General features: G+C 48.9%; 2 protein-coding genes across 2 annotated transcripts in view; both read left to right on the forward strand.

Annotated features, from left to right (window-relative positions):
- The first annotated feature begins 15,106 nt into the window (after positions 1-15,106).
- Positions 15,107-17,994, forward strand: LOC143955870 (uncharacterized). The gene is made up of 5 exons (XM_077465989.1): positions 15,107-15,262; positions 15,681-15,804; positions 15,921-16,018; positions 16,108-16,467; positions 16,591-17,994. The coding sequence occupies exons 1-5, from the start codon at positions 15,176-15,178 to the stop codon at positions 16,792-16,794; spliced, it is 873 nt and encodes a 290-aa protein (XP_077322115.1). The 5' UTR covers positions 15,107-15,175; the 3' UTR covers positions 16,795-17,994.
- The window catches only part of LOC143955444 (uncharacterized), a 31,706-nt gene continuing 21,343 nt past the window's right edge, over positions 17,420-27,782 (forward strand). Inside the window, exons 1-2 of the mRNA XM_077465490.1 lie at positions 17,420-17,449; positions 19,023-21,218. Coding sequence (XP_077321616.1) covers positions 17,420-17,449; positions 19,023-21,218 — 2,226 coding nt within the window. The remainder of the gene's footprint in view (positions 17,450-19,022; positions 21,219-27,782) is intronic.

Here is a 27,782-nt window from a genome sequence, read left to right on the forward strand (position 1 = left end):
GGAGGAAGGTGATCTGCTCTGATGTATGGAGGAAGGTGATCTGCTCTGATGTATGGAGGAAGGTGATCTGCTCTGATGTACGGAGGAAGGTGATCTGCTCTGATGTATGGAGGAAGGTGCTCTGGTCTGATGTATGGAGGAAGGTGATCTGGTCTGATGTATGGAGGAAGGTGATCTGGTCTGATGTATGGAAGAAGGTGATCTGGTCTGATGTATGGAGGAAGGTGATCTGGTCTGATGTATGAAGGAAGGTGATCTGGTCTGATGTATGGAGGAAGGTGCTCTGCTCTGATGTATGGAGGAAGGTGATCTGGTCTGATGTATGGAGGAAGGTGATCTGGTCTGATGTATGAAGGAAGGTGATCTGGTCTGATGTATGGAGGAAGGTGATCTGGTCTGATGTATGGAGGAAGGTGATCTGGTCTGATGTATGGAGGAAGGTGATCTGGTCTGATGTATGGAGGAAGGTGATCTGGTCTGATGTATGGAGGAAGGTGATCTGGTCTGATGTACGGAGGAAGGTGATCTGGTCTGATGTATGGAGGAAGGTGATCTGGTCTGATGTATGGAGGAAGGTGATCTGGTCTGATGTATGGAGGAAGGTGATCTGCTCTTATGTACGGAGGAAGGTGATCTGGTCTGATGTATGGAGGAAGGTGATCTGGTCTGATGTATGGAGGAAGGTGATCTGGTCTGATGTATGGAGGAAGGTGATCTGCTCTGATGTATGGAGGAAGGTGATCTGCTCTGATGTACGGAGGAAGGTGATCTGCTCTGATGTATGGAGGAAGGTGATCTGCTCTGATGTATGGAGGAAGGTGATCTGCTCTGATGTATGGAGGAAGGTGATCTGCTCTGATGTACGGAGGAAGGTGATCTGGTCTGATGTATGGAGGAAGGTGATCTGCTCTGATGTATGGAGGAAGGTGCTCTGGTCTGATGTATGGAGGAAGGTGATCTGCTCTGATGTATGGAGGAAGGTGATCTGCTCTGATGTATGGAGGAAGGTGATCTGCTCTGATGTATGGAGGAAGGTGATCTGCTCTGATGTACGGAGGAAGGTGATCTGGTCTGATGTATGGAGGAAAGTGATCTGGTCTGATGTACGGAGGAAGGTGATCTGCTCTGATGTATGGAGGAAGGTGGTCTGGTCTGATGGATGGAGGAAGGTGATCTGCTCTGATGTATGGAGGAAGGTGATCTGCTCTGATGTATGGAGGAAGGTGATCTGGTCTGATGTATGGAGGAAGATGCTCTGCTCTGATGTGTGGAGGAAGGTGATCTGCTCTGATGTATGGAGGAAGGTGATCTGCTCTGATGTATGGAGGAAGGTGATCTGCTCTGATGTATGGAGGAAGGTGATCTGGTCTGATGTATGGAGGAAGGTGATCTGCTCTGATGTATGGAGGAAGGTGATCTGGTCTGATGTATGGAGGAAGGTGATCTGCTCTGATGTATGGAGGAAGGTGATCTGCTCTGATGTATGGAGGAAGGTGATCTGCTCTGATGTACGGAGGAAGGTGATCTGCTCTGATGTACGGAGGAAGGTGATCTGGTCTGATGTATAGAGGAAGGTGCTCTGCTCTGATGTACGGAGGAAGGTGATCTGGTCTGATGTATGGAGGAAGGTGCTCTGCTCTGATGTACGGAGGAAGGTGATCTGGTCTGATGTATGGAGGAAGGTGATCTGCTCTGATGTATGGAGGAAGGTGATCTGCTCTGATGTATGGAGGAAGGTGATCTGCTCTGATGTATGGAGGAAGGTGATCTGCTCTGATGTATGGAGGAAGGTGATCTGGTCTGATGTATGGAGGAAGGTGATCTGCTCTGATGTATGGAGGGAGGTGATCTGGTCTGATGTATGGAGGAAGGTGATCTGCTCTGATGTATGGAGGAAGGTGATCTGGTCTGATGTATGGAGGAAGGTGATCTGCTCTGATGGATGGAGGAAGGTGATCTGCTCTGATGTATGGAGGAAGGTGATCTGGTCTGATGTATGGAGGAAGGTGATCTGGTCTGATGTATGGAGGAAGATGCTCTGGTCTGATGTATGGAGGAAGGTGATCTGCTCTGATGTATGGAGGAAGATGCTCTGGTCTGATGTATGGAGGAAGGTGATCTGGTCTGATGTATGGAGGAAGGTGATCTGGTCTGATGTATGGAGGAAGGTGATCTGGTCTGATGTATGGAGGAAGGTGATCTGCTCTGATGTATGGAGGAAGGTGATCTGGTCTGATGTACGGAGGAAGGTGATCTGGTCTGATGTATGGAGGAAGGTGATCTGCTCTGATGTATGGAGGAAGGTGATCTGCTCTGATGTATGGAGGAAGGTGCTTTGCTCTGATGTATGGAGGAAGGTGATCTGCTCTGATGTATGGAGGAAGGTGATCTGGTCTGATGTATGGAGGAAGGTGATCTGCTCTGATGTATGGAGGAAGGTGATCTGCTCTGATGTATGGAGGAAGGTGATCTGCTCTGATGTATGGAGGAAGGTGATCTGCTCTGATGTATGGAGGAAGGTGATCTGGTCTGATGTATGGAGGAAGGTGATCTGCTCTGATGTACGGAGGAAGGTGATCTGCTCTGATGTATGGAGGAAGGTGATCTGCTCTGATGTATGGAGGAAGGTGATCTGCTCTGATGTACGGAGGAAGGTGATCTGGTCTGATGTATGGAGGAAGGTGATCTGCTCTGATGTATGGAGGAAGGTGCTCTGGTCTGATGTATGGAGGAAGGTGATCTGCTCTGATGTACGGAGGAAGGTGATCTGCTCTGATGTATGGAGGAAGGTGATCTGCTCTGATGTATGGAGGAAGGTGATCTGGTCTGATGTATGGAGGAAGGTGATCTGCTCTGATGTACGGAGGAAGGTGATCTGGTCTGATGTATGGAGGAAAGTGATCTGGTCTGATGTACGGAGGAAGGTGATCTGCTCTGATGTATGGAGGAAGGTGATCTGGTCTGATGGATGGAGGAAGGTGATCTGCTCTGATGTATGGAGGAAGGTGATCTGCTCTGATGTATGGAGGAAGGTGATCTGGTCTGATGTATGGAGGAAGATGCTCTGCTCTGATGTGTGGAGGAAGGTGATCTGCTCTGATGTATGGAGGAAGGTGATCTGCTCTGATGTATGGAGGAAGGTGATCTGCTCTGATGTATGGAGGAAGGTGATTTGGTCTGATGTATGGAGGAAGGTGATCTGCTCTGATGTATTGAGGAAGGTGATCTGGTCTGATGTATGGAGGAAGGTGATCTGCTCTGATGTATGGAGGAAGGTGATCTGCTCTGATGTATGGAGGAAGGTGATCTGCTCTGATGTATGGAGGAAGGTGATCTGCTCTGATGTATGGAGGAAGGTGATCTGCTCTGATGTACGGAGGAAGGTGATCTGCTCTGATGTACGGAGGAAGGTGATCTGGTCTGATGTATGGAGGAAGGTGCTCTGCTCTGATGTATGGAGGAAGGTGATCTGCTCTGATGTACGGAGGAAGGTGATCTGCTCTGATGTACGGAGGAAGGTGATCTGGTCTGATGTATGGAGGAAGGTGATCTGCTCTGATGTATGGAGGAAGGTGATCTGGTCTGATGTATGGAGGAAGGTGATCTGCTCTGATGTATGGAGGAAGGTGATCTGCTCTGATGTATGGAGGAAGGTGATCTGGTCTGATGTACGGAGGAAGGTGATCTGCTCTGATGTACGGAGGAAGGTGATCTGGTCTGATGTATGGAGGAAGGTGCTCTGCTCTGATGTACGGAGGAAGGTGATCTGGTCTGATGTATGGAGGAAGGTGATCTGCTCTGATGTATGGAGGAAGGTGATCTGCTCTGATGTATGGAGGAAGGTGATCTGCTCTGATGTATGGAGGAAGGTGATCTGCTCTGATGTATGGAGGAAGGTGATCTGGTCTGATGTATGGAGGAAGGTGATCTGCTCTGATGTATGGAGGAAGGTGATCTGGTCTGATGTATGGAGGAAGGTGATCTGGTCTGATGTATGGAGGAAGGTGATCTGCTCTGATGGATGGAGGAAGGTGATCTGCTCTGATGTATGGAGGAAGGTGATCTGGTCTGATGTATGGAGGAAGATGCTCTGGTCTGATGTATGGAGGAAGGTGATCTGCTCTGATGTATGGAGGAAGGTGATCTGGTCTGATGTATGGAGGAAGGTGATCTGCTCTGATGTATGGAGGAAGGTGATCTGGTCTGATGTATGGAGGAAGGTGATCTGGTCTGATGTATGGAGGAAGGTGATCTGGTCTGATGTATGGAGGAAGGTGATCTGCTCTGATGTATGGAGGAAGGTGATCTGGTCTGATGTACGAAGGAAGGTGATCTGGTCTGATGTATGGAGGAAGGTGATCTGCTCTGATGTATGGAGGAAGGTGATCTGCTCTGATGTATGGAGGAAGGTGCTTTGCTCTGATGTATGGAGGAAGGTGATCTGCTCTGATGTATGGAGGAAGGTGATCTGGTCTGATGTATGGAGGAAGGTGATCTGCTCTGATGTATGGAGGAAGGTGATCTGCTCTGATGTATGGAGGAAGGTGATCTGCTTTGATGTATGGAAGAAGGTGATCTGGTCTGATGTATGGATGGAGGTGATCTGCTCTGATGTATGGAGGAAGGTGATCTGCTCTGATGTATGGAGGAAGGTGATCTGGTCTGATGTATGGAGGAAGGTGATCTGGTCTGATGCATGGAGGAAGGTGATCTGCTCTGATGTATGGAGGAAGGTGATCTGCTCTGATGTATGGAGGAAGGTGATCTGGTCTGATGTATGGATGGAGGTGATCTGCTCTGATGTATGGAGGAAGGTGATCTGGTCTGATGTATGGAGGAAGGTGATCTGGTCTGATGTATGGAGGAAGATGATCTGCTCTGATGTATGGAGGAAGGTGATCTGCTCTGATGTATGGAGGAAGGTGATCTGGTCTGATGTATGGAGGGAGGTGATCTGGTCTGATGTATGGAGGAAGGTGATCTGGTCTGATGTATGGAGGAAGGTGATCTGCTCTGATGTACGGAGGAAGGTGATTTGGTCTGATGTATGGAGAAAGGTGATCTGCTCTGATGTATGGAGGAAGGTGCTCTGGTCTGATGTATGGAGGAAGGTGATCTGGTCTGATGTACGGAGGAAGGTGATCTGCTCTGATGTATGGAGGAAGGTGATCTGGTCTGATGTATGGAGGAAGGTGATCTGCTCTGATGTATGGAGGAAGGTGATCTGCTCTGATGTATGGAGGAAGGTGATCTGCTCTGATGTATGGAGGAAGGTGATCTGCTCTGATGTATGGAGGAAGGTGCTCTGGTCTGATGTATGGAGGAAGGTGATCTGGTCTGATGTATGGAGAAAGGTGATCTGGTCTGATGTATGGAGGGAGGTGATCTGGTCTGATGTATGGAGGAAGGTGATCTGGTCTGATGTATGGAGGGAGGTGATCTGGTCTGATGTATGGAGGAAGGTGATCTGCTCTGATGTATGGAGGAAGGTGCTCTGGTCTGATGTATGGAGGAAGGTGATCTGGTCTGATGTATGGAGGAAGGTGATCTGCTCTGATGTATGGAGGAAGGTGCTCTGGTCTGATGTATGGAGGAAGGTGATCTGGTCTGATGTATGGAGGAAGGTGATCTGCTCTGATGTACGGAGGAAGGTGATCTGCTCTGATGTATGGAGGAAGGTGCTCTGGTCTGATGTATGGAGGAAGGTGATCTGCTCTGATGTATGGAGGAAGGTGATCTGGTCTGATGTATGGAGGAAGGTGATCTGCTCTGATGTGTGGAGGAAGGTGATCTGCTCTGATGTATGGAGGAAGGTGATCTGCTCTGATGTATGGAGGAAGGTGATCTGCTCTGATGTATGGAGGAAGGTGATTTGGTCTGATGTATGGAGGAAGGTGATCTGCTCTGATGTATTGAGGAAGGTGATCTGGTCTGATGTATGGAGGAAGGTGATCTGCTCTGATGTATGGAGGAAGGTGATCTGCTCTGATGTATGGAGGAAGGTGATCTGCTCTGATGTATGGAGGAAGGTGATCTGCTCTGATGTATGGAGGAAGGTGATCTGCTCTGATGTACGGAGGAAGGTGATCTGCTCTGATGTACGGAGGAAGGTGATCTGGTCTGATGTATGGAGGAAGGTGCTCTGCTCTGATGTATGGAGGAAGGTGATCTGCTCTGATGTACGGAGGAAGGTGATCTGCTCTGATGTACGGAGGAAGGTGATCTGGTCTGATGTATGGAGGAAGGTGATCTGCTCTGATGTATGGAGGAAGGTGATCTGGTCTGATGTATGGAGGAAGGTGATCTGCTCTGATGTATGGAGGAAGGTGATCTGCTCTGATGTATGGAGGAAGGTGATCTGGTCTGATGTACGGAGGAAGGTGATCTGCTCTGATGTACGGAGGAAGGTGATCTGGTCTGATGTATGGAGGAAGGTGCTCTGCTCTGATGTACGGAGGAAGGTGATCTGGTCTGATGTATGGAGGAAGGTGATCTGCTCTGATGTATGGAGGAAGGTGATCTGCTCTGATGTATGGAGGAAGGTGATCTGCTCTGATGTATGGAGGAAGGTGATCTGCTCTGATGTATGGAGGAAGGTGATCTGGTCTGATGTATGGAGGAAGGTGATCTGCTCTGATGTATGGAGGGAGGTGATCTGGTCTGATGTATGGAGGAAGGTGATCTGCTCTGATGTATGGAGGAAGGTGATCTGGTCTGATGTATGGAGGAAGGTGATCTGCTCTGATGGATGGAGGAAGGTAATCTGCTCTGATGTATGGAGGAAGGTGATCTGGTCTGATGTATGGAGGAAGATGCTCTGGTCTGATGTATGGAGGAAGGTGATCTGCTCTGATGTATGGAGGAAGGTGATCTGGTCTGATGTATGGAGGAAGGTGATCTGCTCTGATGTATGGAGGAAGGTGATCTGGTCTGATGTATGGAGGAAGGTGATCTGGTCTGATGTATGGAGGAAGGTGATCTGGTCTGATGTATGGAGGAAGGTGATCTGCTCTGATGTATGGAGGAAGGTGATCTGGTCTGATGTACGAAGGAAGGTGATCTGGTCTGATGTATGGAGGAAGGTGATCTGCTCTGATGTATGGAGGAAGGTGATCTGCTCTGATGTATGGAGGAAGGTGCTTTGCTCTGATGTATGGAGGAAGGTGATCTGCTCTGATGTATGGAGGAAGGTGATCTGGTCTGATGTATGGAGGAAGGTGATCTGCTCTGATGTATGGAGGAAGGTGATCTGCTCTGATGTATGGAGGAAGGTGATCTGCTTTGATGTATGGAAGAAGGTGATCTGGTCTGATGTATGGATGGAGGTGATCTGCTCTGATGTATGGAGGAAGGTGATCTGCTCTGATGTATGGAGGAAGGTGATCTGGTCTGATGTATGGAGGAAGGTGATCTGGTCTGATGCATGGAGGAAGGTGATCTGCTCTGATGTATGGAGGAAGGTGATCTGCTCTGATGTATGGAGGAAGGTGATCTGGTCTGATGTATGGATGGAGGTGATCTGCTCTGATGTATGGAGGAAGGTGATCTGGTCTGATGTATGGAGGAAGGTGATCTGGTCTGATGTATGGAGGAAGATGATCTGCTCTGATGTATGGAGGAAGGTGATCTGCTCTGATGTATGGAGGAAGGTGATCTGGTCTGATGTATGGAGGGAGGTGATCTGGTCTGATGTATGGAGGAAGGTGATCTGGTCTGATGTATGGAGGAAGGTGATCTGCTCTGATGTACGGAGGAAGGTGATTTGGTCTGATGTATGGAGAAAGGTGATCTGCTCTGATGTATGGAGGAAGGTGCTCTGGTCTGATGTATGGAGGAAGGTGATCTGGTCTGATGTACGGAGGAAGGTGATCTGCTCTGATGTATGGAGGAAGGTGATCTGGTCTGATGTATGGAGGAAGGTGATCTGCTCTGATGTATGGAGGAAGGTGATCTGCTCTGATGTATGGAGGAAGGTGATCTGCTCTGATGTATGGAGGAAGGTGATCTGCTCTGATGTATGGAGGAAGGTGCTCTGGTCTGATGTATGGAGGAAGGTGATCTGGTCTGATGTATGGAGAAAGGTGATCTGGTCTGATGTATGGAGGGAGGTGATCTGGTCTGATGTATGGAGGAAGGTGATCTGGTCTGATGTATGGAGGGAGGTGATCTGGTCTGATGTATGGAGGAAGGTGATCTGCTCTGATGTATGGAGGAAGGTGCTCTGGTCTGATGTATGGAGGAAGGTGATCTGGTCTGATGTATGGAGGAAGGTGATCTGCTCTGATGTATGGAGGAAGGTGCTCTGGTCTGATGTATGGAGGAAGGTGATCTGGTCTGATGTATGGAGGAAGGTGATCTGCTCTGATGTACGGAGGAAGGTGATCTGGTCTGATGTATGGAGGAAGGTGATCTGCTCTGATGTATGGAGGAAGGTGCTCTGCTCTGATGTATGGAGGAAGGTGCTCTGGTCTGATGTATGGAGGAAGGTGATCTGCTCTGATGTATGGAGGAAGGTGATCTGGTCTGATGTATGGATGAAGGTGATCTGCTCTGATGTATGGAGGAAGGTGCTCTGGTCTGATGTATGGAGGAAGGTGATCTGCTCTGATGTATGGAGGAAGGTGATCTGGTCTGATGTATGGATGAAGGTGATCTGCTCTGATGTATGGAGGAAGGTGATCTGGTCTGATGTATGGAGGAAGGTGATCTGGTCTGATGTATGGAGGAAGGTGATCTGCTCTGATGTACGGAGGAAGGTGATCTGCTCTGATGTATGGAGGAAGGTGATCTGGTCTAATGAGACTAAAATTGAACTTTTTGGCTATGTCTGGTGCAAGTATATAGACAGACTAGTGCAATATACAGACAGACTAGTGCAGTATATAGACAGACTAGTACAGTATATAGACAGGCTAGTGTAGTATACAGACAGGCTAGTGCTTTATATAGACAGGCTAGTGCAGTATATAGACAGACTAGTGCAGTATACAGACAGGCTAGTGTAGTATACAGACAGGCTAGTGTAGTATACAGACAGGTTAGTGTAGTATACAGACAGGCTAGTGTAGTATACAGACAGGCTAGTGTAGTATACAGACAGGTTAGTGTAGTATATAGACAGGCTAGTGTAGTATACAGACAGGTTAGTGTAGTATATAGACAGGCTAGTGCAGTATACAGACAGGCTAGTGCAGTATATAGACAGGCTAGTGCAGTATACAGACAGACTAGTGCAGTATACAGACAGGCTAGTGTAGTATACAGACAGGCTAGTGTAGTATACAGACAGGCTAGGTTATATACAGACAGGCTAGTGTAGTATACAGACAGGCTAGTGTAGTATATAGACAGGCTAGTGTAGTATACAGACAGGCTAGTATAGTATACAGACAGACTAGTGCAGTATACAGACAGGCTAGTGTAGTATACAGACAGGCTAGGTTATATACAGACAGGCTAGTGTAGTATACAGACAGGCTAGTGTAGTATATAGACAGGCTAGTGTAGTATACAGACAGGCTAGTATAGTATACAGACAGACTAGTGCAGTATACAGACAGGCTAGTGTAGTATACAGACAGGCTAGGTTATATACAGACAGGCTAGTGTAGTATACAGACAGGCTAGTGTAGTATACAGACAGGCTAGTGTAGTATACAGACAGGCTAGTGCCGTATACAGACAGGGTAGTGTAGTATACAGACAGGCTAGTGTAGTATATAGACAGGCTAGTGTAGTATACAGACAGGCTAGTGTAGTATACAGACAGGCTAGTGCAGTGATGGCGAACCTTGGCACCCCAGATGTTTTGGAACTACATTTCCCATGATGCTCCACTACACTGCAGAGTGCCAGAGCATCATGGGAAATGTAGTTCCAAAACATCTGGGGTGCCAAGGTTCGCCATCACTGGGCTAGTGTATACAGACTCACCTGGCACAACCCCTGCTCAGAAGCTGGTGTGAGGAAGTTCTTCCCTGCTCTATGATATGGACGGGGACGGCGCTGAGACAGGCACCCCGTGACACTCTCACTGAGTCTGCACTCGGTGTGGATCGTGTGAGTAGCGCCAACCCTGCTCTGCCCCCCCCCCCCTCAACTTGCCGCCTGGATCCATCAGACCCTCTGGCGCCCATGGTAGGGCCAACCCTGACTGCCCCCCTAACAGATCATTGATATCAGTTGTTACTGAGAGACAGAAATTGTTCATTGCTCAGGGAACCCCTAGAAACCTTTGGAGGAACCCTGGCTGAGAAAGGCTGGACTAGGCAGTAATATATTTCTTTCCCCCTTGGTGGGAGTGGAGATGACCCCCATCTATAAGGATATACAGTACATACACACACAGCACAAGGCCGTGTTCACACTATGAGACGTTTCTCGGGGCTGCAGTTCCTCTGATCTCCACAAGATGGTGATCTCACTTCTACCATAGAGACAGGAAGTGATGTCAGATACAGACAGGAAGTAATCTTAGATAAAGACAGGAAGATCCATGAGGGAGGAAGTAGAGAGGAGACGTCGCTGGAAGTGGCAGCAGAGGAGGTAATAAGATCTTATTTTCTCTTTACACCTTTGGAGGAACCCCGGGCTGAGAACGGCTGGACTAGACAGTAATACACAGTATATTATCAAAAGTATTGGGACGCCTGCCTTTACACGCACATAAACCTTAACCACCTCCCGCCCGCGCTATAGCGGGATGACGTCTACAGCCCGGGCCTTAGTTGGCGGGAGTTCCATCATATGACATCCTCCCGTGCATTAGCTGCCTGCGGCGCCCCCTGTGGGGCGCTGTGTGACCACCGAGTCTATGACACCCGGCTGATCGCAGATCAAAGTAAAGGGCCAAACCCGGGGCCCCTTACCATGTGATCAGCGGTCAGCCAAAGACAGCCGATCACGTGATGTAAACAGGAGATCGGTAATCGCTATTTTCATGGGGAAAAAAAAAAGAAAATGTTTCTGTCAGAGGGACATCGGTCCCTCACACAGAGAGCTGCGGCTACCTCATCTGTGCCCACCAGTGCTACCTATCAGTACCCACCAGTGCCACATATCAATGCCCAACAGTGCCACCTATCAATGCCCAACAGTGCCACCTATCAGTACCCACCAGTGCCACCTATCAATGCCCACCAGTGCCACCTATCAATGCCCACCAGTGCCACCTATCAGTACCCACCAGTGCCACCTATCAGTACCCACCAGTGCCACCTATCAGTACCCAACAGTGCCACCTAGCAATGCCGAACAGTGCTACCAAACAGTACCCAAAAGTTCTACCAAACAGTACCCACCAGTGACACCTTATCAATGCCCACCAGTGACACTTATCAATGCCCTACAGTGCTACTTATCAGTACCCACCAGTGCTACCTATCAATGCCCAACAGTGCCACCTATCAATGCCCAACAGTGCCACCTATCAATGCCCAACAGTGCCACCTATCAATGCCCAACAGTGCCACCTATCAGTACCCACCAGTGCCACCTATCAATGCCCAACAGTGCTACCAAACAGTACCCCAAATTTCTACCAAAACAGTACCCACCAGTGACACCTATCAATGCCCACCAGTGACACCTATCAATGCCCACCAGTGACACCTATCAATGCCCAACAGTGCCACCTATCAATGCCCAACCGTGCCACCTATCAGTACCCACCAGTGCCACCTATCAGTACCCACCAGTGCCACCTATCAATGCCCAACAGTGCCACTTATCAGTACCCACCAGTGCCACCTATCAGTGCCCACCAGTGCCACCTATCAGTGCCCACCAGTGCTACCTATCAATGCCCAACAGTGCCACCTATCAGTACCCACCAGTGCTACCAAACAGTACCCACCAGTGCCACCTACCAGTGTTTTCAGTGCCGCTCATTAGTGCCGCCTCAGCAGAGCACATCAATGAAGGAGAAAAATTACCTATTTTCAAAATTTTATAACAAACTATGAAAAATTATTATTATTATTATTATTATTATTTATTTTTCTTCTAAATTTTTGGTCTTTTTTGTTTTCGTTCCACAACAGTAACGACTTCCCACCCGGCCAATCTATCTATATACAGCCTGGGGGGCGCTCTCTCCTCCTGACTGGACGTTCCTGAACGGCCTTGAGAATGAGGGGGGGGTCGTGTGTGCCTGCGCAGCAGCGCGATCCCGATGCTCTCGTGTCACCCGGACACGGTGCATTTCGGGTCGGTAGGAGGGTTCTGTGATTGGCCCTCCTGATCACATGACGGCCGTGTCCAATCACAGCCGTCATGTCATGTAAACAAACAGCCGGTTGATCACTGCGGGCGGCTGGTGATCAGTGAGTATGAGCTGCTTTTTACAGCTTTTTACTTACTGATCACCAGTGTAGTGTAAAACACGCATGTCCCCAAAACATACATGTCCCCACACATGTCCCCAAAACATACATGTCCCCACACATGTCCCCAAAACATACATGTCCCCAAAACATACATGTCCGCACACATGTCCCCAAAACATACATGTCCCCACACATGTCCCCAAAACATACATGTCCCCAAAACACACATGTCCCCACACATGTCCCCAAAACATACATGTCCCCAAAACATACATGTCCCCACACATGTCCCCAAAACACACATGTCCCCACACATGTCCCCAAAACACACATGTCCCCAAAACACACATGTCCCACACATGTCCCCAAAACACACATGTCCCACACATGTCCCCAAAACACACATGTCACCACACAGTGTCCCCAAATAATAAAAACACGTCCCACTAAAATCACATGTCCCATTGATTATCTGCACACATATGTCCGTGATCACCTGCGCACATCTGTACATGATCATCACAAACCAATTATTATACACTTAACGGGATTTTTTGTACCAAAGACATGTAGCGGAATACATTTTGGCTTAAATTTATGACAAAATTAGATTTTATTGGATTTCTTTTAAAATAGAAAGAAGAAAATATTGCTTTTTTTTCCCCAAATTTCTGCTCTTTTTTTCACTTATATCGCAAAAAAATAAAAAAAAGTCGTGAATAAATACCACCGAACTAAAGCTCTGTTTGTGTGAACAAAATGATAAAAATGTCATGGGAGTAGAGCGCAGCGCGACCGCGCCATTGTCAGTCAAAGTGCGAGAGCGCTGAGAGCTGAGCGCTGGGCTGGGAAGTGCCCGGGATTGTGGCGGATAAATACCACCAAAAGAAAGCTCTATTTGTGTGATAATAATAATAAAAATGTCATTTGGGGACCGCGCAATTGTCAGTCAAAGTGCGAGAGCGCTGAGAGGTGATCGCTTGAGAGGTGAGCGCTGAGAGGTGAGCGCTGAGAGGTGAGCGCTGAGAGGTGAGCGCTTGAGAGGTGAGCGCTTGAGAGGTGAGCGCTTGAGAGGTGAGCGCTTGAGGGGTGAGCGCTTGAGAGGTGAGCGCTTGAGAGGTGAGCGCTTGAGAGGTGAGCGCTTGAGAGGTGAGAGGTGAGCGCTTGAGAGGTGAGCGCTTGAGAGGTGAGCGCTTGAGAGGTGAGAGGTGAGCGCTTGAGAGGTGAGCGCTTGAGAGGTGAGCGCTTGAGAGGTGAGCGCTGAGAGGTGAGCGCTGAGAGGTGAGCGCTGAGAGGTGAGCGCTTGAGAGGTGAGCGCTTGAGAGGTGAGCGCTTGAGAGGTGAGCGCTTGAGAGGTGAGCGCTTGAGAGGTGAGCGCCTGAGAGGTGAGCGCCTGAGAGGTGAGCGCCTGAGAGGTGAGCGCTTGAGAGGTGAGCGCTTGAGAGGTGAGCGCTTGAGAGGTGATCGCTTGAGAGGTGAGCGCTGAGAGGTGACCGCTGAGCGATGAGAGGTGAGCGCTGAGAGGTGAGCGCTGAGAGGTGAGCGCTTGAGAGGTGAGCGCTTGAGAGGTGAGCGCTTGAGAGGTGAGCGCTTGAGAGGTGAGCGCTGAGAGGTGAGCGCTGAGCGATGAGAGGTGAGCGGTGAGGGGTGAGAGGTGAGCGCTGAGAGGTGAGCGCTTGAGAGGTGAGCGCTTGAGAGGTGAGCGCTTGAGAGGTGAGCGCTTGAGAGGTGAGCGCTTGAGAGGTGAGCGCTGAGAGGTGAGCGCTGAGAGGTGAGCGCTGAGCGATGAGGGGTGAGCGCTGAGGGGCGATCGGTGAGAGGTGAGCGCTGAGCGCTGAGAGGTGAGCGCTGAGGGGTGAGCGCTGAGGGGTGATCGGTGAGCGCTGAGGGGTGAGAGGTGAGCGCTGAGGGGTGAGCGCTGAGGGGTGAGCGCTGAGGGGTGAGCGCTGAGGGGTGAGCGCTGAGGGGTGAGCGCTGAGGGGTGAGCGCTGAGGGGTGAGCGCTGAGCGGTGAGAGGTGAGCGCTGAGGGGTGAGCGCTGAGAGGTGAGCGCTGAGGGGTGAGCGCTGAGGGGTGAGCGCTGAGGGGTGAGCGCTGAGCGGTGAGAGGTGAGCGCTGAGGGGTGAGCGCTGAGCGGTTGAGGACAGGACTCTCTGCAGGCCAGTCAAGCTCCTGCATCCCAAACTCGCTCATCCATGTCTTTATGGACCTTGCTTTGTGTACTGGTCCAAATCATTTGGTGGAGGGAGGATTATAGTGTGAGGGTTGTTTTTCAGGGGTTGGGCTTGGCCCCTTAGTTCCAGTGAAGGGAACTCTTAAGGCGTCAGCATACCAAGACATTTTGGACAATTTCATGCTCCCAACTGCACAGAGTCCTGACCTCAACCCCATAGATCACCTTTGGGATGAAATAGTATAGCAGAGACTACGAGCTAAGCCTTCCCGTCCAACATCAGTGCCTGACCTCACTAATGCGCTTCTGGAAGAATGGTCAAACATTCTCATAGACACCCTCCTAAACCTTGTGGACGGCCTTCCCAGAAGAGTTGAAGCTGCCATAGGACAACTCAATATTGAACCCTATGGACTAAGAATGGGATGCCATTAAAGTTCATGTGCATGTAAAGGCAGGCATCCCAATACTTTTGGATATATCATCTATTGCGATCCCCCCCTTGGTGGGAGTGGAGATGACCCCATCTATAAGGATATACAGTACATACACAGCACAAGGCCGTGTTCACACTACGAGACGGTTCTTTGGGGCTGCAGTTCCTCTGATCTCCACAAGGTGGTGATCTTCTTACTTCTACCATAGAGACAGGAAGTCTCTATGGAAGACAGGAAGTGATGTCAGGTACAGACAGGAAGTTCCAGGTGAGAGGTGAGTCGGGCGGTAGTATTGAGGAGACATCGCTGGATGAGGCAGTAGAGGAGGTAATAAGATCTTATTTTCTATTTACACCCAGTAACCCCCCCGTCATGTCCGTCCTCTTCCTCCATAGTCACTGTGATGTCTTTTATCTCCAGCAGATGATGATACATATATAGTGTGGAAACCTAGATTACCCCCTCCAGAGGTAGAACATTCCCCCACTTACGGGGCCGGAATATTCCCCTCATATTGGAGATGTGTCACCTTTCCCACCAATCACCTCATCAGTCTATACTAACAGATTATAAGATATTACGGGATGGGGTTTTTATTATTTTTAGCAGTGGATTTATGATGCATACTTTTGTATTTTATAAGCTTTTTATAGATATATTGAGGGATAATAAAGATTCCCGATGTCTGTGAGGGTCCCACACAAGGGATGTGTCTGGATGGTGACTGTATCATTGTGTGTGTCAGGTTCCTATAAGGTGTCAGGATGTCACTGTCTATTTCTCCATGGAGGAGTGGGAGTATTTAGAAGGACACAAGGATCTCTACAAGGACGTCATGATGGACAATCAGCCGCCCCTCACATCTCCGGGTAAGAGGAGACTTTATTGTAAAGGAGAGAGCAGTACGGAGGCTCCACCTAGATCCCCCATCATCTGATAAACACATAGAAACAATGTATTCAGTCAGTGTGTGTGTTTCCTACAGATGGATCCAGTAATGGGAACCCACCAGAGAGATGTCCCCGTCCTCTGTATTCCCGGGATTCCACACAGGAAGATCACACCATCCCCCACCATCATCAGGTAGATGAGGAACAATCACTGATAGTATCATTAGGATCTGTACATTATCTGCATTGTTACCATTGATGTCATTTTTATTATATATTCAGAGTGGAAACCTGAGAGATCCTAAAGTTGAGGTTAAAGAAGAGATAAAAGAGGAGGATGATGAGGATGGGGTGATGGAGGAAGAACACAAAGATCTGTACCAGGACACCATGGTGGAGTCATCCAGATACAGGAACCCACCAGAGAGATGTCCCCGTGGAAACCTCGGGGATGATAATATTGATGTTAAAGAAGAGTATAAAGAGGAGGATGAGGAGTATGGAGTGATGGAGGAGTTTTCAGAAGGACACAAGGATATGATGGAGCCACCAAATACCAGGAACCCACCAGAGAGATGTCCCCGTCCTCTGTATTCCCGGGATTCCACACAGGAAGATCACACCATCCCCCACTGTTACAAGGTTGGTGGGATGGAGCTTATAAAACACAGACTCATGGAGATGATGTGTGGATTTTCTATGTGATGTCACAATAATAAATCTTCTATCTTACAGATGATTTTCTCTCTCATTTTCTTGGTTTAGAGTGGAGATCCAATGGATATAGAATTTGAGGTGAAATCAGAAGAAGAAGAGAGGTATGTGAGGGATGATCAGCAGTCTATGGAGGAGGATGGAATAACGGGGACATTTATAGAGGAGGACACTCCTACAGAGATCAGCACAGGTGGGTCATTAACACTAAATACATTCCTCCACCCATACTGCTCACCGATTGGTCCAGAGTAGGGCAGGGGCTGGATGATATCAGCCTGTAATCCCCTGGTCACTTTCCTGAGCTGTGTTCCCCGTCCTGTATTCCTGGATTTCTCTCCGATAATCTTCCTTCTCTGTGCTGCCGACTCAATTTATGTATCTAGACTGGATTTATGGAGATTCTGTTAGAAAGAGCCCCCCAGATATACTGCAGACATACTACAAGAGATGAATGCAGCCCCACCAGTGCCCATCATATTTCGGGCTCACCAGTGCCCTTCAAATGCAGCCCCACAACGGCGATCTCCCGCTGTGTCACAGAGCCTGGATTTGAATGACTCAGTGGCCACTGTAACAAAGTCGCACCTCCTAGACCGGTTCCTGTGATAGACGTCGCACTCAATTTCCCGAGCATTGGATCTTATCACAGGAACCGGTCCAGGAGTCGAACATTTCAGATCCAAGCTCTGTGACACAGCGGGAGATCGCAGCTCTGTGTGGCATACACAAGGAGAGGAGGATGGAGGGGAGGACTCTGCCCCTGAGCTTCGGTGCCCCCCCCCCCCTTCCTCAGCTTGCCGTGCACCTTGTGCATCGGCTCTGCCCTCATACACCTCCAGAACCGTTGTTCGGCTATAGCCCGGGAAGGAAGTGGTTAATGAAATGGGGCTATACGGGTCACAATTTAGTGGGTCTTTGTGGGGTTTAGAAATTTAACACGATCAGTAATCAAAACTGCAGTGTCCTCGTGACACATCACAGGAAGCACCTCCATGGTTATCAGAGGACAGAATTAAAGTTAGACTTGGGAAACTTAACATTAATAAATCACCGGGACCAGATGGCTTGCACCCGAGGGTACTTAGGGAACTCAGTCAAGTAATTGCCAGACCATTGTTCCTAATTTTTACTGACAGTCTACTGACTGGAATGGTACCAGCTGATTGGAGAAAAGCCAATGTAGCACCAATATTTTAAAAAGGGCCCAAAATACATCCCTGGGAATTACAGACCAGTTAGCCTAACATCAATAGTATGTAAACTCTTGGAGGGGATGATAAGGGACTATATACAAGATTTTAGTAATGAGAACGCTATCATTAGCAGTATTCAGCATGGATTCATGAAGAATCGTTCTTGCCAAACCAATCTACTAACCTTCTACGAGGAGGTGAGTTGTCATCTAGATAAAGGAAGGCCCGTAGATGTGGTGTATCTAGATAAAGGAAGGCCTGTAGATGTGGTGTATCTAGATAAAGGAAGGCCTGTAGATGTGGTGTATCTAGATAAAGGAAGGCCTGTAGACGTGGTGTATCTAGATAAAGAAAGGCCCGTAGACTTGGTGTATCTGGATAAAGGAAGGCCCATAAACGTGGTGTATCTGGATAAAGGAAGGTCCGTAGACGTGGTGTATCTAGATAAAGGAAGGCCCGTAGACGTGGTGTATCTGGATTTTGCAAAAGCATTTGACACAGTTCCCCATAAACGTTTACTGTACAAAGTAAGGTCAGTTGGCATGGACCATAGGGTGAGTAGATGGATTGAAAACTGGCTACAAGGGCGAGTTCAGAGGGTGGTGATAAATGGGGAGTACTCGGAATGGTCGGAGGTGGGTAGTGGGGTCCCCCAGGGTTCTGTGCTGGTACCAATCCTATTTAATGTGTTTATAGATGACCTGGAGGATGGGGGAAACAGCTCAATCTCTATATTTGGGGACGATTCTAAGCTAAGCAGGGCAATAACTTCTCCGCAGGATGTGGAAACCTTCCAAGAAGATCTGAACAAATGAATGGGGGGAGGGGCAACTACATGGCAAATGAGGTTCAATGTAGAAAAGCTGCCTGATGTGGGCGGAGTCCTGGTTTAGGGGAACCAATCAGCTGATGTCTAGTAATAATCTTTGTATTTCTATTTTAGTAGATGGACGGGAGATGAGGAAAACCTCAGAGGATTGTCTCACTTTGTCTCCAGACTGTAAAGTAGAAGATGAGGACATCACACAGTATAGTCCAGGAGAAAACCCGACTACCTCAAATGTCCATCCGGCACCACACAGTGTAGATGGACCATCGTATTCCTCTTATCCCGAGGAACCTCAGACTGTGCGGGACGGTGCCGGACCATCGTATTCCTCTTATCCCGAGGAACCTCAGACTGTGCGGGACGGTGCCGGACCATCGTATTCCTCTTATCCCGAGGAACCTCAGACTGTGCGGGACGGTGCCGGACCATCGTATTCCTCTTATCCCGAGGAACCTCAGACTGTGCGGGACGGTGCCGGACCATCGTATTCCTCTTATCCCGAGGAACCTCAGACTGTGCGGGACGGTGCCGGACCATCGTATTCCTCTTATCCCGAGGAACCTCAGACTGTGCGGGACGGTGCCGGACCATCGTATTCCTCTTATCCCGAGGAACCTCAGACTGTGCGGGACGGTGCCGGACCATCGTATTCCTCTTATACTGAGGAACCTCAGACTGTGCGGGACGGTGCCGGACCATCGTATTCCTCTTATCCCGAGGAACCTCAGACTGTGCGGGACGGTGCCGGACCATTGTATTCCTCTTATCCCGAGGAACCTCAGACTGTGCGGGACGGTGCCGGACCATCGTATTCCTCTTATCCCGAGGAACCTCAGACTGTGCGGGACGGTGCCGGACCATCGTATTCCTCTTATACTGAGGAACCTCAGACTGTGCGGGACGGTGCCGGACCATCGTATTCCTCTTATCCCGAGGAACCTCAGACTGTGCGGGACGGTGCCGGACCATCGTATTCCTCTTATCCCGAGGAACCTCAGACTGTGCGGGACGGTGCCGGACCATCGTATTCCTCTTATCCCGAGGAACCTCAGACTGTGCGGGACGGTGCCGGACCATCGTATTCCTCTTATCCTGAGGAACCTCAGACTGTGCGGGACGGTGCCGGACCATCGTATTCCTCTTATCCCGAGGAACCTCAGACTGTGCGGGGTGGTGCCGTCCTTCCAACAGATAAGACGTTTTCCTGTACTGAGTGCGGGAAGTGTTTCCGTTTTCAGTGCCGTCTCAATGCGCATAAAAGATCTCACACAGGAGAGAAGCCAAACGGGGAAAAGCCGTATTCCTGTCCCCAGTGCGGGAAATGTTTTTCACGGAAGTTCAATCTTCACACACATCAGACATCTCACACAGAAGAAAAGCCGTATTCTTGTTCTGAGTGTGGGAAATGTTTTTCAGGGAAGTTCGGTCTTAACAGACATCAGAGATTGCACACGGGGAAGAAGCCGCATTCCTGCCCTGATTGCGGGAAATGTTTTGAAATGAAATCAGAACTTGCCACACATCAGCGATCTCACACGGAGGAGAAGCAATTTTCTTGTTCGCAGTGCGGGAAATGTTTCTCATTGAAGTCCAGTCTTTTTAGACATCAAAGATCACACACGGGAGAGAAGCCGCATTCCTGTTCTGAGTGCGGGAAATGTTTTTCACAGAGAGCCCATCTTTACACACATCAGAGATCTCACACTGGGGAGAAGCCTTATTCCTGTCCTGAGTGCGGGAAATGTTTTTCATTCAAGTCCAGTCTTTCTATACATCAGAGATGCCACACGGGGGAGAAACCATATTCCTGTTCTGAATGCGGGAAAAGTTTTTCAGCAAGTTCAGACCTTGCCAAACATCAGAGGTCTCACATGGAGGTGAAGCCATTTTACTGTTCTGTGTGCGGGAAATGTTTTTCATTGAAGTTCAGTCTTTCCTTACATCAGAAACTGCACACGGGTGAGAAGCCGTATTCCTGCTCTGATTGCGGGAAAAGCTTTGCAGTAAAATCCCGCCTTCTCAAACATCACAGGTCTCACATAGAGGTGAAGCCATTTTCCTGTTCTGCGTGCGGGAAATGTTTTGCAGTAAAATCAGACCTTGTCACACATCAGAAGTCTCACGCAGAGCAGAAGCAATTTTCCTGTTCTGAGTGCGGGAAATGTTTTTCACTGAAGTTCAGTCTTTTTAGACATCAGAAAGCGCACACGGGTGAGAAACCGTATTCCTGTTCCGAGTGCGGGAGATGCTTTGCAGTGAAATCAGACTTTGTCATACATCAGCGGTCTCACAGGGGGGAGAAGCAATTTTCCTGTTCAGAGTGCGGGAAATGTTTTTCACAGAAGTCCAGTCTTTATAGACATCAGAGATCGCACACGGGGGAGAAGCCGTATTCCTGTCCTGAGTGCGGGAAATGTTTTTCGCAGATAGCCCATCTTTCCAGACACCAGAGATCGCACACGGGGGAGAAGCCGTATTCCTGTTCTGAGTGCGGGAAATGTTTTGTAGAAAAAGCACAACTTCTCACACATCAGAGATCTCACACGGGGGAGAAGCCGTATTCCTGTCCTGAGTGCAAAAAATGTTTTTCACGGAGGTCGCATTTATATGCACATCAGAGATCTCACACGGGGGAGAAGCCATATCCCTGTCCTGAGTGAGGGAAATGTTCCTTGCTGTCTTCCTGTACATCAGGGGGTCCCACACAACCCCAGAGGTGTATTTGTGCCTTTGAGTGCGGGAAATGTCTTCTGTATGAATGTTCCTGGACAATCGCAGCTCTCATGTGGCAAAGAGGCACAAAAAAACTAAAATAAAAATGGAGTCCTCACCTTTTTTTTTTTTTTTTGTGCAAAGTAAATGTTTTGGTATAGAGACTTAAAGTGTTACTGAACCCACAACAGTAAACTCCGTGATTATAACAAGCATGCTATTCTGCACAATGGGACTTAAGTGGTTAATCCTCTGCCTTGTGTAAAAAAAGGCTGTTTGATCCTGTATGCACAGATCCTGCACCGTCACACTGGACAAGTCTGGATAAGACACAGCGAGGTTAGTCGGGGGCTGCACATGCTCAGTTTGGTCTTTGTTGCCGGAGAGAACATTTCCTGTTTGCACCGAGCTATTCAGGTCACGTGGTATGACGTCACACATTTGGACGGGTCTACAGGTCCTATATGACAGCCCAGTCACCCCCCCTCCTTCCTCCTCCATGCCCAGTAACTAAAAAAAGAACAGAGTGGGTGGGATGTCACATCTTGATGGACGGAAACTCCGCCTCCCATAACTGCGGGAGGACGCCGGCTGTGCTGGATTTCAAGAAGCGGGGAATCCCATAAAGGAGAAGACACCATTGATCGGCAGACGTTCCTGTGAGGGAAGAGAGATTTCTCACCTTTTATAATTACATTTATTTCACAATTTCTACATTCAGAAAATAAAACAAATCCTGAAAAAAAAAATGCGTTGTTTTCTTTTGTTCATATTTGTGATCCTTCTTTCTCTTTTTGTGCCTTTCCTCTTTTTCTCTCTCTCACCCCTCTCATCCTCCTCCCACCTGGCACCTCGCTGCCACCTTCTAATGCACTACCCCCTCTCATCCTCCTCTCACCTGGCACCCCGATGCCACCTTCTAACGCACTACCCCCTCTTCCTCCTCCCACCTGGCACCCCACTGCCACCTTCTAATGCTGTACCCCCTCTCATCCTCCTCTCACCTGGCACCTCGCTGCCACCTTCTAATGCACTACCCCCTCTCATCCTCCTCCCACTTGGCACCTCGCTGCCACCTTCTAATGCACTACCCCCTCTCATCCCACCTGGTACCCCGCTGCCACCTTCTAACGCACTACCCCCTCTCATCCTCATCTCACCTGGTACCCCGATGCCACCTTCTAACGCACTACCCTCTCTCTCATCCTCCTCTCACCTGGCACCCCGCTGCCACCTTCTAACGCACTACCCCCTCTCATCCTCATCCCACCTGGCACCCCGCTGCCACCTTCTAACGCATTACCTCTTCTCATCCTCATCCCACCTGGCACCCCACTGCCACCTTCTAACGCACTACCTCCTCTCATCCTCATCCCACCTGGCACCTCGCTGCCACCTTCTAACGCACTACCCCCTCTCATCCTCATCCCACCTGGCACCTCGCTGCCACCTTCTAACGCACTACCCCCTCTCATCCTCATCCCACCTGGCACCCCGCTGCCAATTTCTAACATACTACCCCCTCTCATCCTCATCCCACCTGGCACCCCGCTGCCACCTTCTAACGCATTACCTCTTCTCATCCTCATCCCACCTGGCACCCCGCTGCCACCTTCTAACGCACTACCCCCTCTCATCCTCATCCCACCTGGCACCCCGCTGCCAATTTCTAACATACTACCCCCTCTCATCCTCATCCCACCTGGCACCCCGCTGCCACCTTCTAACGCATTACCTCTTCTCATCCTCATCCCACCTGGCACCCCGCTGCCACCTTCTAACGCACTACCCCCTCTCATCCTCATCCCACCTGGCACCCCGCTGCCACCTTCTAACGCACTACCCACTCTCATCCTCCTCCCACCTGGCACCCCGCTGCCACCTTCTAACGCACTACCCCCTCTCTTCCTCCTCCCACCTGGTACACCACTACCACCTTCCTAACACACTACCCCCTCTCTTCCTCCTCCCACCTGGTACCCCACTGCCACCTTCCTAACACACTACCCCCTCTCATCCTCCTCCTATCTGGCACACCACTGCCAGCTTGCTAACACACTACCCCCTCTCATCCTTCTCCCACCTGGCACCCCACTGTCACCTTGCTAACATACTACCCCCTCTCATCATCCTAACACCCTACTCCCTCTCATCCTCCCACCTGGCACCCCACTGTCAGTTTGCTAACACACTCTCATCCCCCTGGCACCCCACTGCCACCTTCTTAACACACTACTCCCTCTCATTATCCTATCTGGCACCCCACTTCCATCTTCCTAACACACTACTCCCTCTCATCCTCCTCCCAGCTGACACCCTACTGCCACCTTGCTAACACACTACCCCCTCTCATCATCCCACCTGTCACCTCACTGCCATCTTGCTAACACACTAACCACTCATTCTCCCACCTGGCACCCCACTGCCACCTTGCTAACACTACTCCCTGTCATCCTCCCACCTGGCACCCCAATACCACCTTCCTAACACACTACCCCCTGTCATTCTCATACCTGGCACCCCACTGCCCTCTTGCTAACACACTATTCCCTCTCAGCCTCCCACCTGGCACCACACTGCCACCTTGCTAACACACTATACTGTCTTATCCTCCTCTCACCTGACACCCCACTGCAACCCTGCTAACAACCTACCCTTGTCATCATCATCTTCATCACACCTGGTACCCCACTGCCACCTTGATAACACCCCACCCCCTGTCATCCTCATCATACCTGGCACCCCATTGCAAACCTGCTAATATCTACTTCGGTTATCCTCATGTCCATTACACCTGGCACCCCACTGCAGCAAAGTTAAAATGGCTATAAATAATAAGAAAATAACTTTTAAAACATATAAAAATGAAGGAACACTATCATCGTTTAAATGTTACAAAGAATATAACAGAATATGTAAAAAGAAAATCAAGGATTATAAAATTCAAAAGGAATGGTGGATTGCAAAAGATAGTAGGACAACCCCCCAAAAATTCTTCAAATATATTAATAGTAAAAAGGTCAGGTCTGAGCATGTAGGCCCTTTACAAAATAATCTAGAGTGGGTGACTGGGGACAAAGAGAAGGCTAATTTATTAAATACTTTCTTCAGCTCTGTGTGTACAAAGGAGCATGGGGGAGCTCATGTCCATAATGGGGGGTGGTAGTGACACAGCCCCAAATGATCCACAAAGGCTCAAAAGTGATATGGTCCAGAAATATTGAGACAGAGGTAAAGATAAAACACCTGGACCAGATGGCATCCACCCACGGAACCTAAATGATTTGAGCTCTGTCATTTCAATGCCATTGTATCTAATTTTTAGGGACACATTAATGATGGGAATTGTACCACTGGATTGGCGATGGGCCAATGTGGTGACCATATTTAAAAGGGATCAAAGTCTTTACCAAGTAACTATAGACCTGTTAGTGTAACTTCTATAGTCGGGAAGATACTGGAGAGTTTAATAAAAGACCACATTGACGAGTTCTTGCTGTAAAAAAATATTTTAAACAACAGACAGCATGGATTCACGAAAGACAGAAGTTGTCAAACATACCTGATTTCTTTTTATGAAGAGATAAGTAAAACCTTGGACAGAGGGGTGGCTGTGGACTTGGTATACTTGGACAGAAGAGTGGCTGTGGATGTGGTATACTTGGACAAAAGGGTGGCTGTGGACATTGTATACTTGGACAGAGGGGTGCCTGTGGACGTGGTATACTTAGACAGAGGGGTGGCTATGGAAGTTATATACTTGGACAGAGGGGTGGACGTGGTATACTTGGACAGAAGGGTGGCTGTGGATGTTGTATACATAGACAGAGGGGTGCCTGTGGACGTGGTATACTTGGACAGAAGGGTGGCTATGGATGTGGTATACTTGGACAGACTGGTGGCTGTGGACGTTGTATAATTGGACAGAGGGGTGCCTGTGGACGTGGTATACTTGGACAGAGGGGTGGCGGTGGACGTATTATACTTGGATAGAAGGGTGGCTGTGGACGTTGTATACTTGGACATAGGGATGGCTGTGGACGTGGTATACTTGGACAGAGGGGTGGCGGTGGATGTGGTATACTTGGACAGAGGGGTGGCTATGGACGTGGTATACTTGGACAGAGGGGTGGCTATGGACGTGGTATACTTGGACAGAGGGGTGGCTGTTTTAGACGTGGTATACCTGGATTTTGCAAAAGCGCTTGACACAGTTCCCCACACACGGCTCATGTGTAAGGTAAAGTCTACAGGTTTGGAAATATCAGTTTGTAAATGGATAGAAAACTGGCTAAAAAAAACGAATTCAGAGAGTCATGGTTAATGATTCTTACTTTGAATGGTCTAAGGTTATCAGTGGTGTACCCCAAGGTTCCATGCTGGGACCTTTACTTTTTATTACCTTTATAAATTATATAGGGTCTGATATTAGAAGTACCATTTCAGTCTTTGCAGATGACACCAAGCTATGTGGTGGAATAACGTCCTTACAGGATGTCTCCAACTTACAAGCCAACCTCAATGCTCTGTCTAATTGGGCAACTGTGTGGCAAATGAGGTTTAATGGTGATAAATGTAAAGTTCTGCACTTGGGGGCTAAGAATATGCATCATACATACTAGAGGGAGTACGACTGGGGGGATCCGTAGTACAGAAGAATCTGGGGGAGTGCTTGGCGGAGAAGGATCTGGGGGGATCCATAGTGGAGAAGGATCTGGGGGGATCCATAGTGGAGAAGGATCTGGGGGGAATCCATAGTGGAGAAGAATCTGGGGGTATCCATGGTGGAGAAGAATCTGGGGGGGGGATCCATGGTGGAGAAGGATCTGGGGGGATCCATAGTGGAGAAGGATCTGGGGGAATCCATAGTGGGGAAGGATCTGGGGGGGGTATCCATGGTGGAGAAGAATCTGGGGGGGATCCATAGTGGAGAAGGATCTGGGGGGGATCAATAGTGGAGAAGGACCTGGGGGTTGTGGTAGATCATAAGCTCAATAATAGCATGCAATGCCAAGCTGCAGTTTCCAAAAGTGAGCAAAGTTCTTTCTTGTATTAGGAGAGGTAAGGACTCCAGAGAGAGAGATCTCATCTGTACAAATCATTAGTAAGACCTCATCTGGAATATGCAGTTCAGTTTTGGGCACCAGTTCTCAAAAAGGATATCGGGGAACTGGAGAAAGTGCAGAGAAGGGCAACCAAACTGATAAGAGGCATGGAGGAGCTCAGCTATGAGGACAGATTAGAGCAGGGGTCTCCAACTAGTGATCCTCCAGCTGTTGCGAAACTACAAGTCCTGTCATGCCTCTGCCTGATGGGAGTCATGCTTGTAACTGTCAGCCTTGAAATGCCTCATGGGACTTGTAGTTTTGCAACCAAACTGATAAGAAGCATGGAGGAGCTCAGCTATGAGGAAAGATTAAGCCCCGTACACATGAGAGGACTTATGTCCGACAGACTTCCGAAGGAGTTCTGCCGGAGTCCCAAAAGAGTTCTGACGGACTTTTCGACTGAGCGGACTTGGCCACACACAATCACACTAAACTCCGACGGATTCGAACGTGATGACGTACGACTCGACTCGAATAAGGAAGTTCATAGCCAGTAGCCAATAGCTGCCCTAGCGTCGGTTTTAGTCCGTCGGAATAGCATACACACGAGCAAATTTTTCGGAGGGACCGGGTCCGGCGGAGTTCCGTCGGAAAAATTTGAAGCATGTTCCATATTCTAAAGTCCGTCAGACTTTTGCGAATCAAAAGTCCATTGCAGCCCACACACGATCGAATAGTCTGACGGAATCAGTCCATCGGACTTTGGATGTTCAAAAGTCTGCTCGTGTGTACGCGGCATTGGAGGAACTGAATTTATTCTCTCTTGATAAGAGGAGATAAGGGGGGATATGATCTCCATGTATAAATATATAAGAGGTCCATATAGTGAACTTGGTGTTGAGTTGTTCACTTTACAGCCAACACAGAGGACAAGGGGGGCACTCTTTACATCTAGAGGAAAAGAGATTTCATCTCCAAATACGGAAAGGTTTCTTCACAGTAAGCCCTTGTACACACGGTCGGAGATTCTGACAACCAAATCCGTCGGATTTTGTCCGAAACTGTTGTATACACACGGTCGGACAAAGTTGTCGGAAAATCAGATCGTACGTAATGTGGTGACGTTATTTCGTTACGACGGGACTACGTTCAGGCTAGTAGCCAATAGCTTTGGTGTAGGAATTTGATCTGAGCATGCGTGGCACTTTGTCCGATCTGAATTCTCTACACATGATCGGAGTATGTCCGATCGGAGCATTTTGTCGGATACTCCGACGGAAACAGTCCGATGCAGACCACACACACACAGTTGGAATATCCGACAAAACGCTCCGATCGGACACATTCCGTCGAAATCTCCGACCGTGTGTACAAGGGCTAAGAGCTGTGAAAGTGTGGTATAGACTCCCTGCAGAGGTGGATCCGTCCAGCTCAGTAGATTGCTTTAAAAAGTTCTGG

The sequence above is a fragment of the Lithobates pipiens genome, unplaced genomic scaffold (assembly GCF_037356315.1).
Source record: "Lithobates pipiens isolate NorthernLeopardFrog02 unplaced genomic scaffold, aLitPip1_a1.2 Scaffold_35, whole genome shotgun sequence".
Lineage (NCBI taxonomy): Eukaryota > Metazoa > Chordata > Amphibia > Anura > Ranidae > Lithobates > Lithobates pipiens.

What these genes read in the sequence shown, in the direction of transcription:
- LOC143955870 (XM_077465989.1), top strand. Translation starts at nt 15,176, where the DNA reads ATGTCAGGTACAGACAGGAAGTTCCAGGTGAGAGGTGAGTCGGGCGGT. An exon ending in CCATCCCCCACCATCATCAG is followed by an intron (nt 16,019 to 16,107) that starts GTAGATGAGGAA and finishes TTATATATTCAG; the next exon opens with AGTGGAAACCTGAGAGATCC. An exon ending in CCATCCCCCACTGTTACAAG is followed by an intron (nt 16,468 to 16,590) that starts GTTGGTGGGATG and finishes TTCTTGGTTTAG; the next exon opens with AGTGGAGATCCAATGGATAT.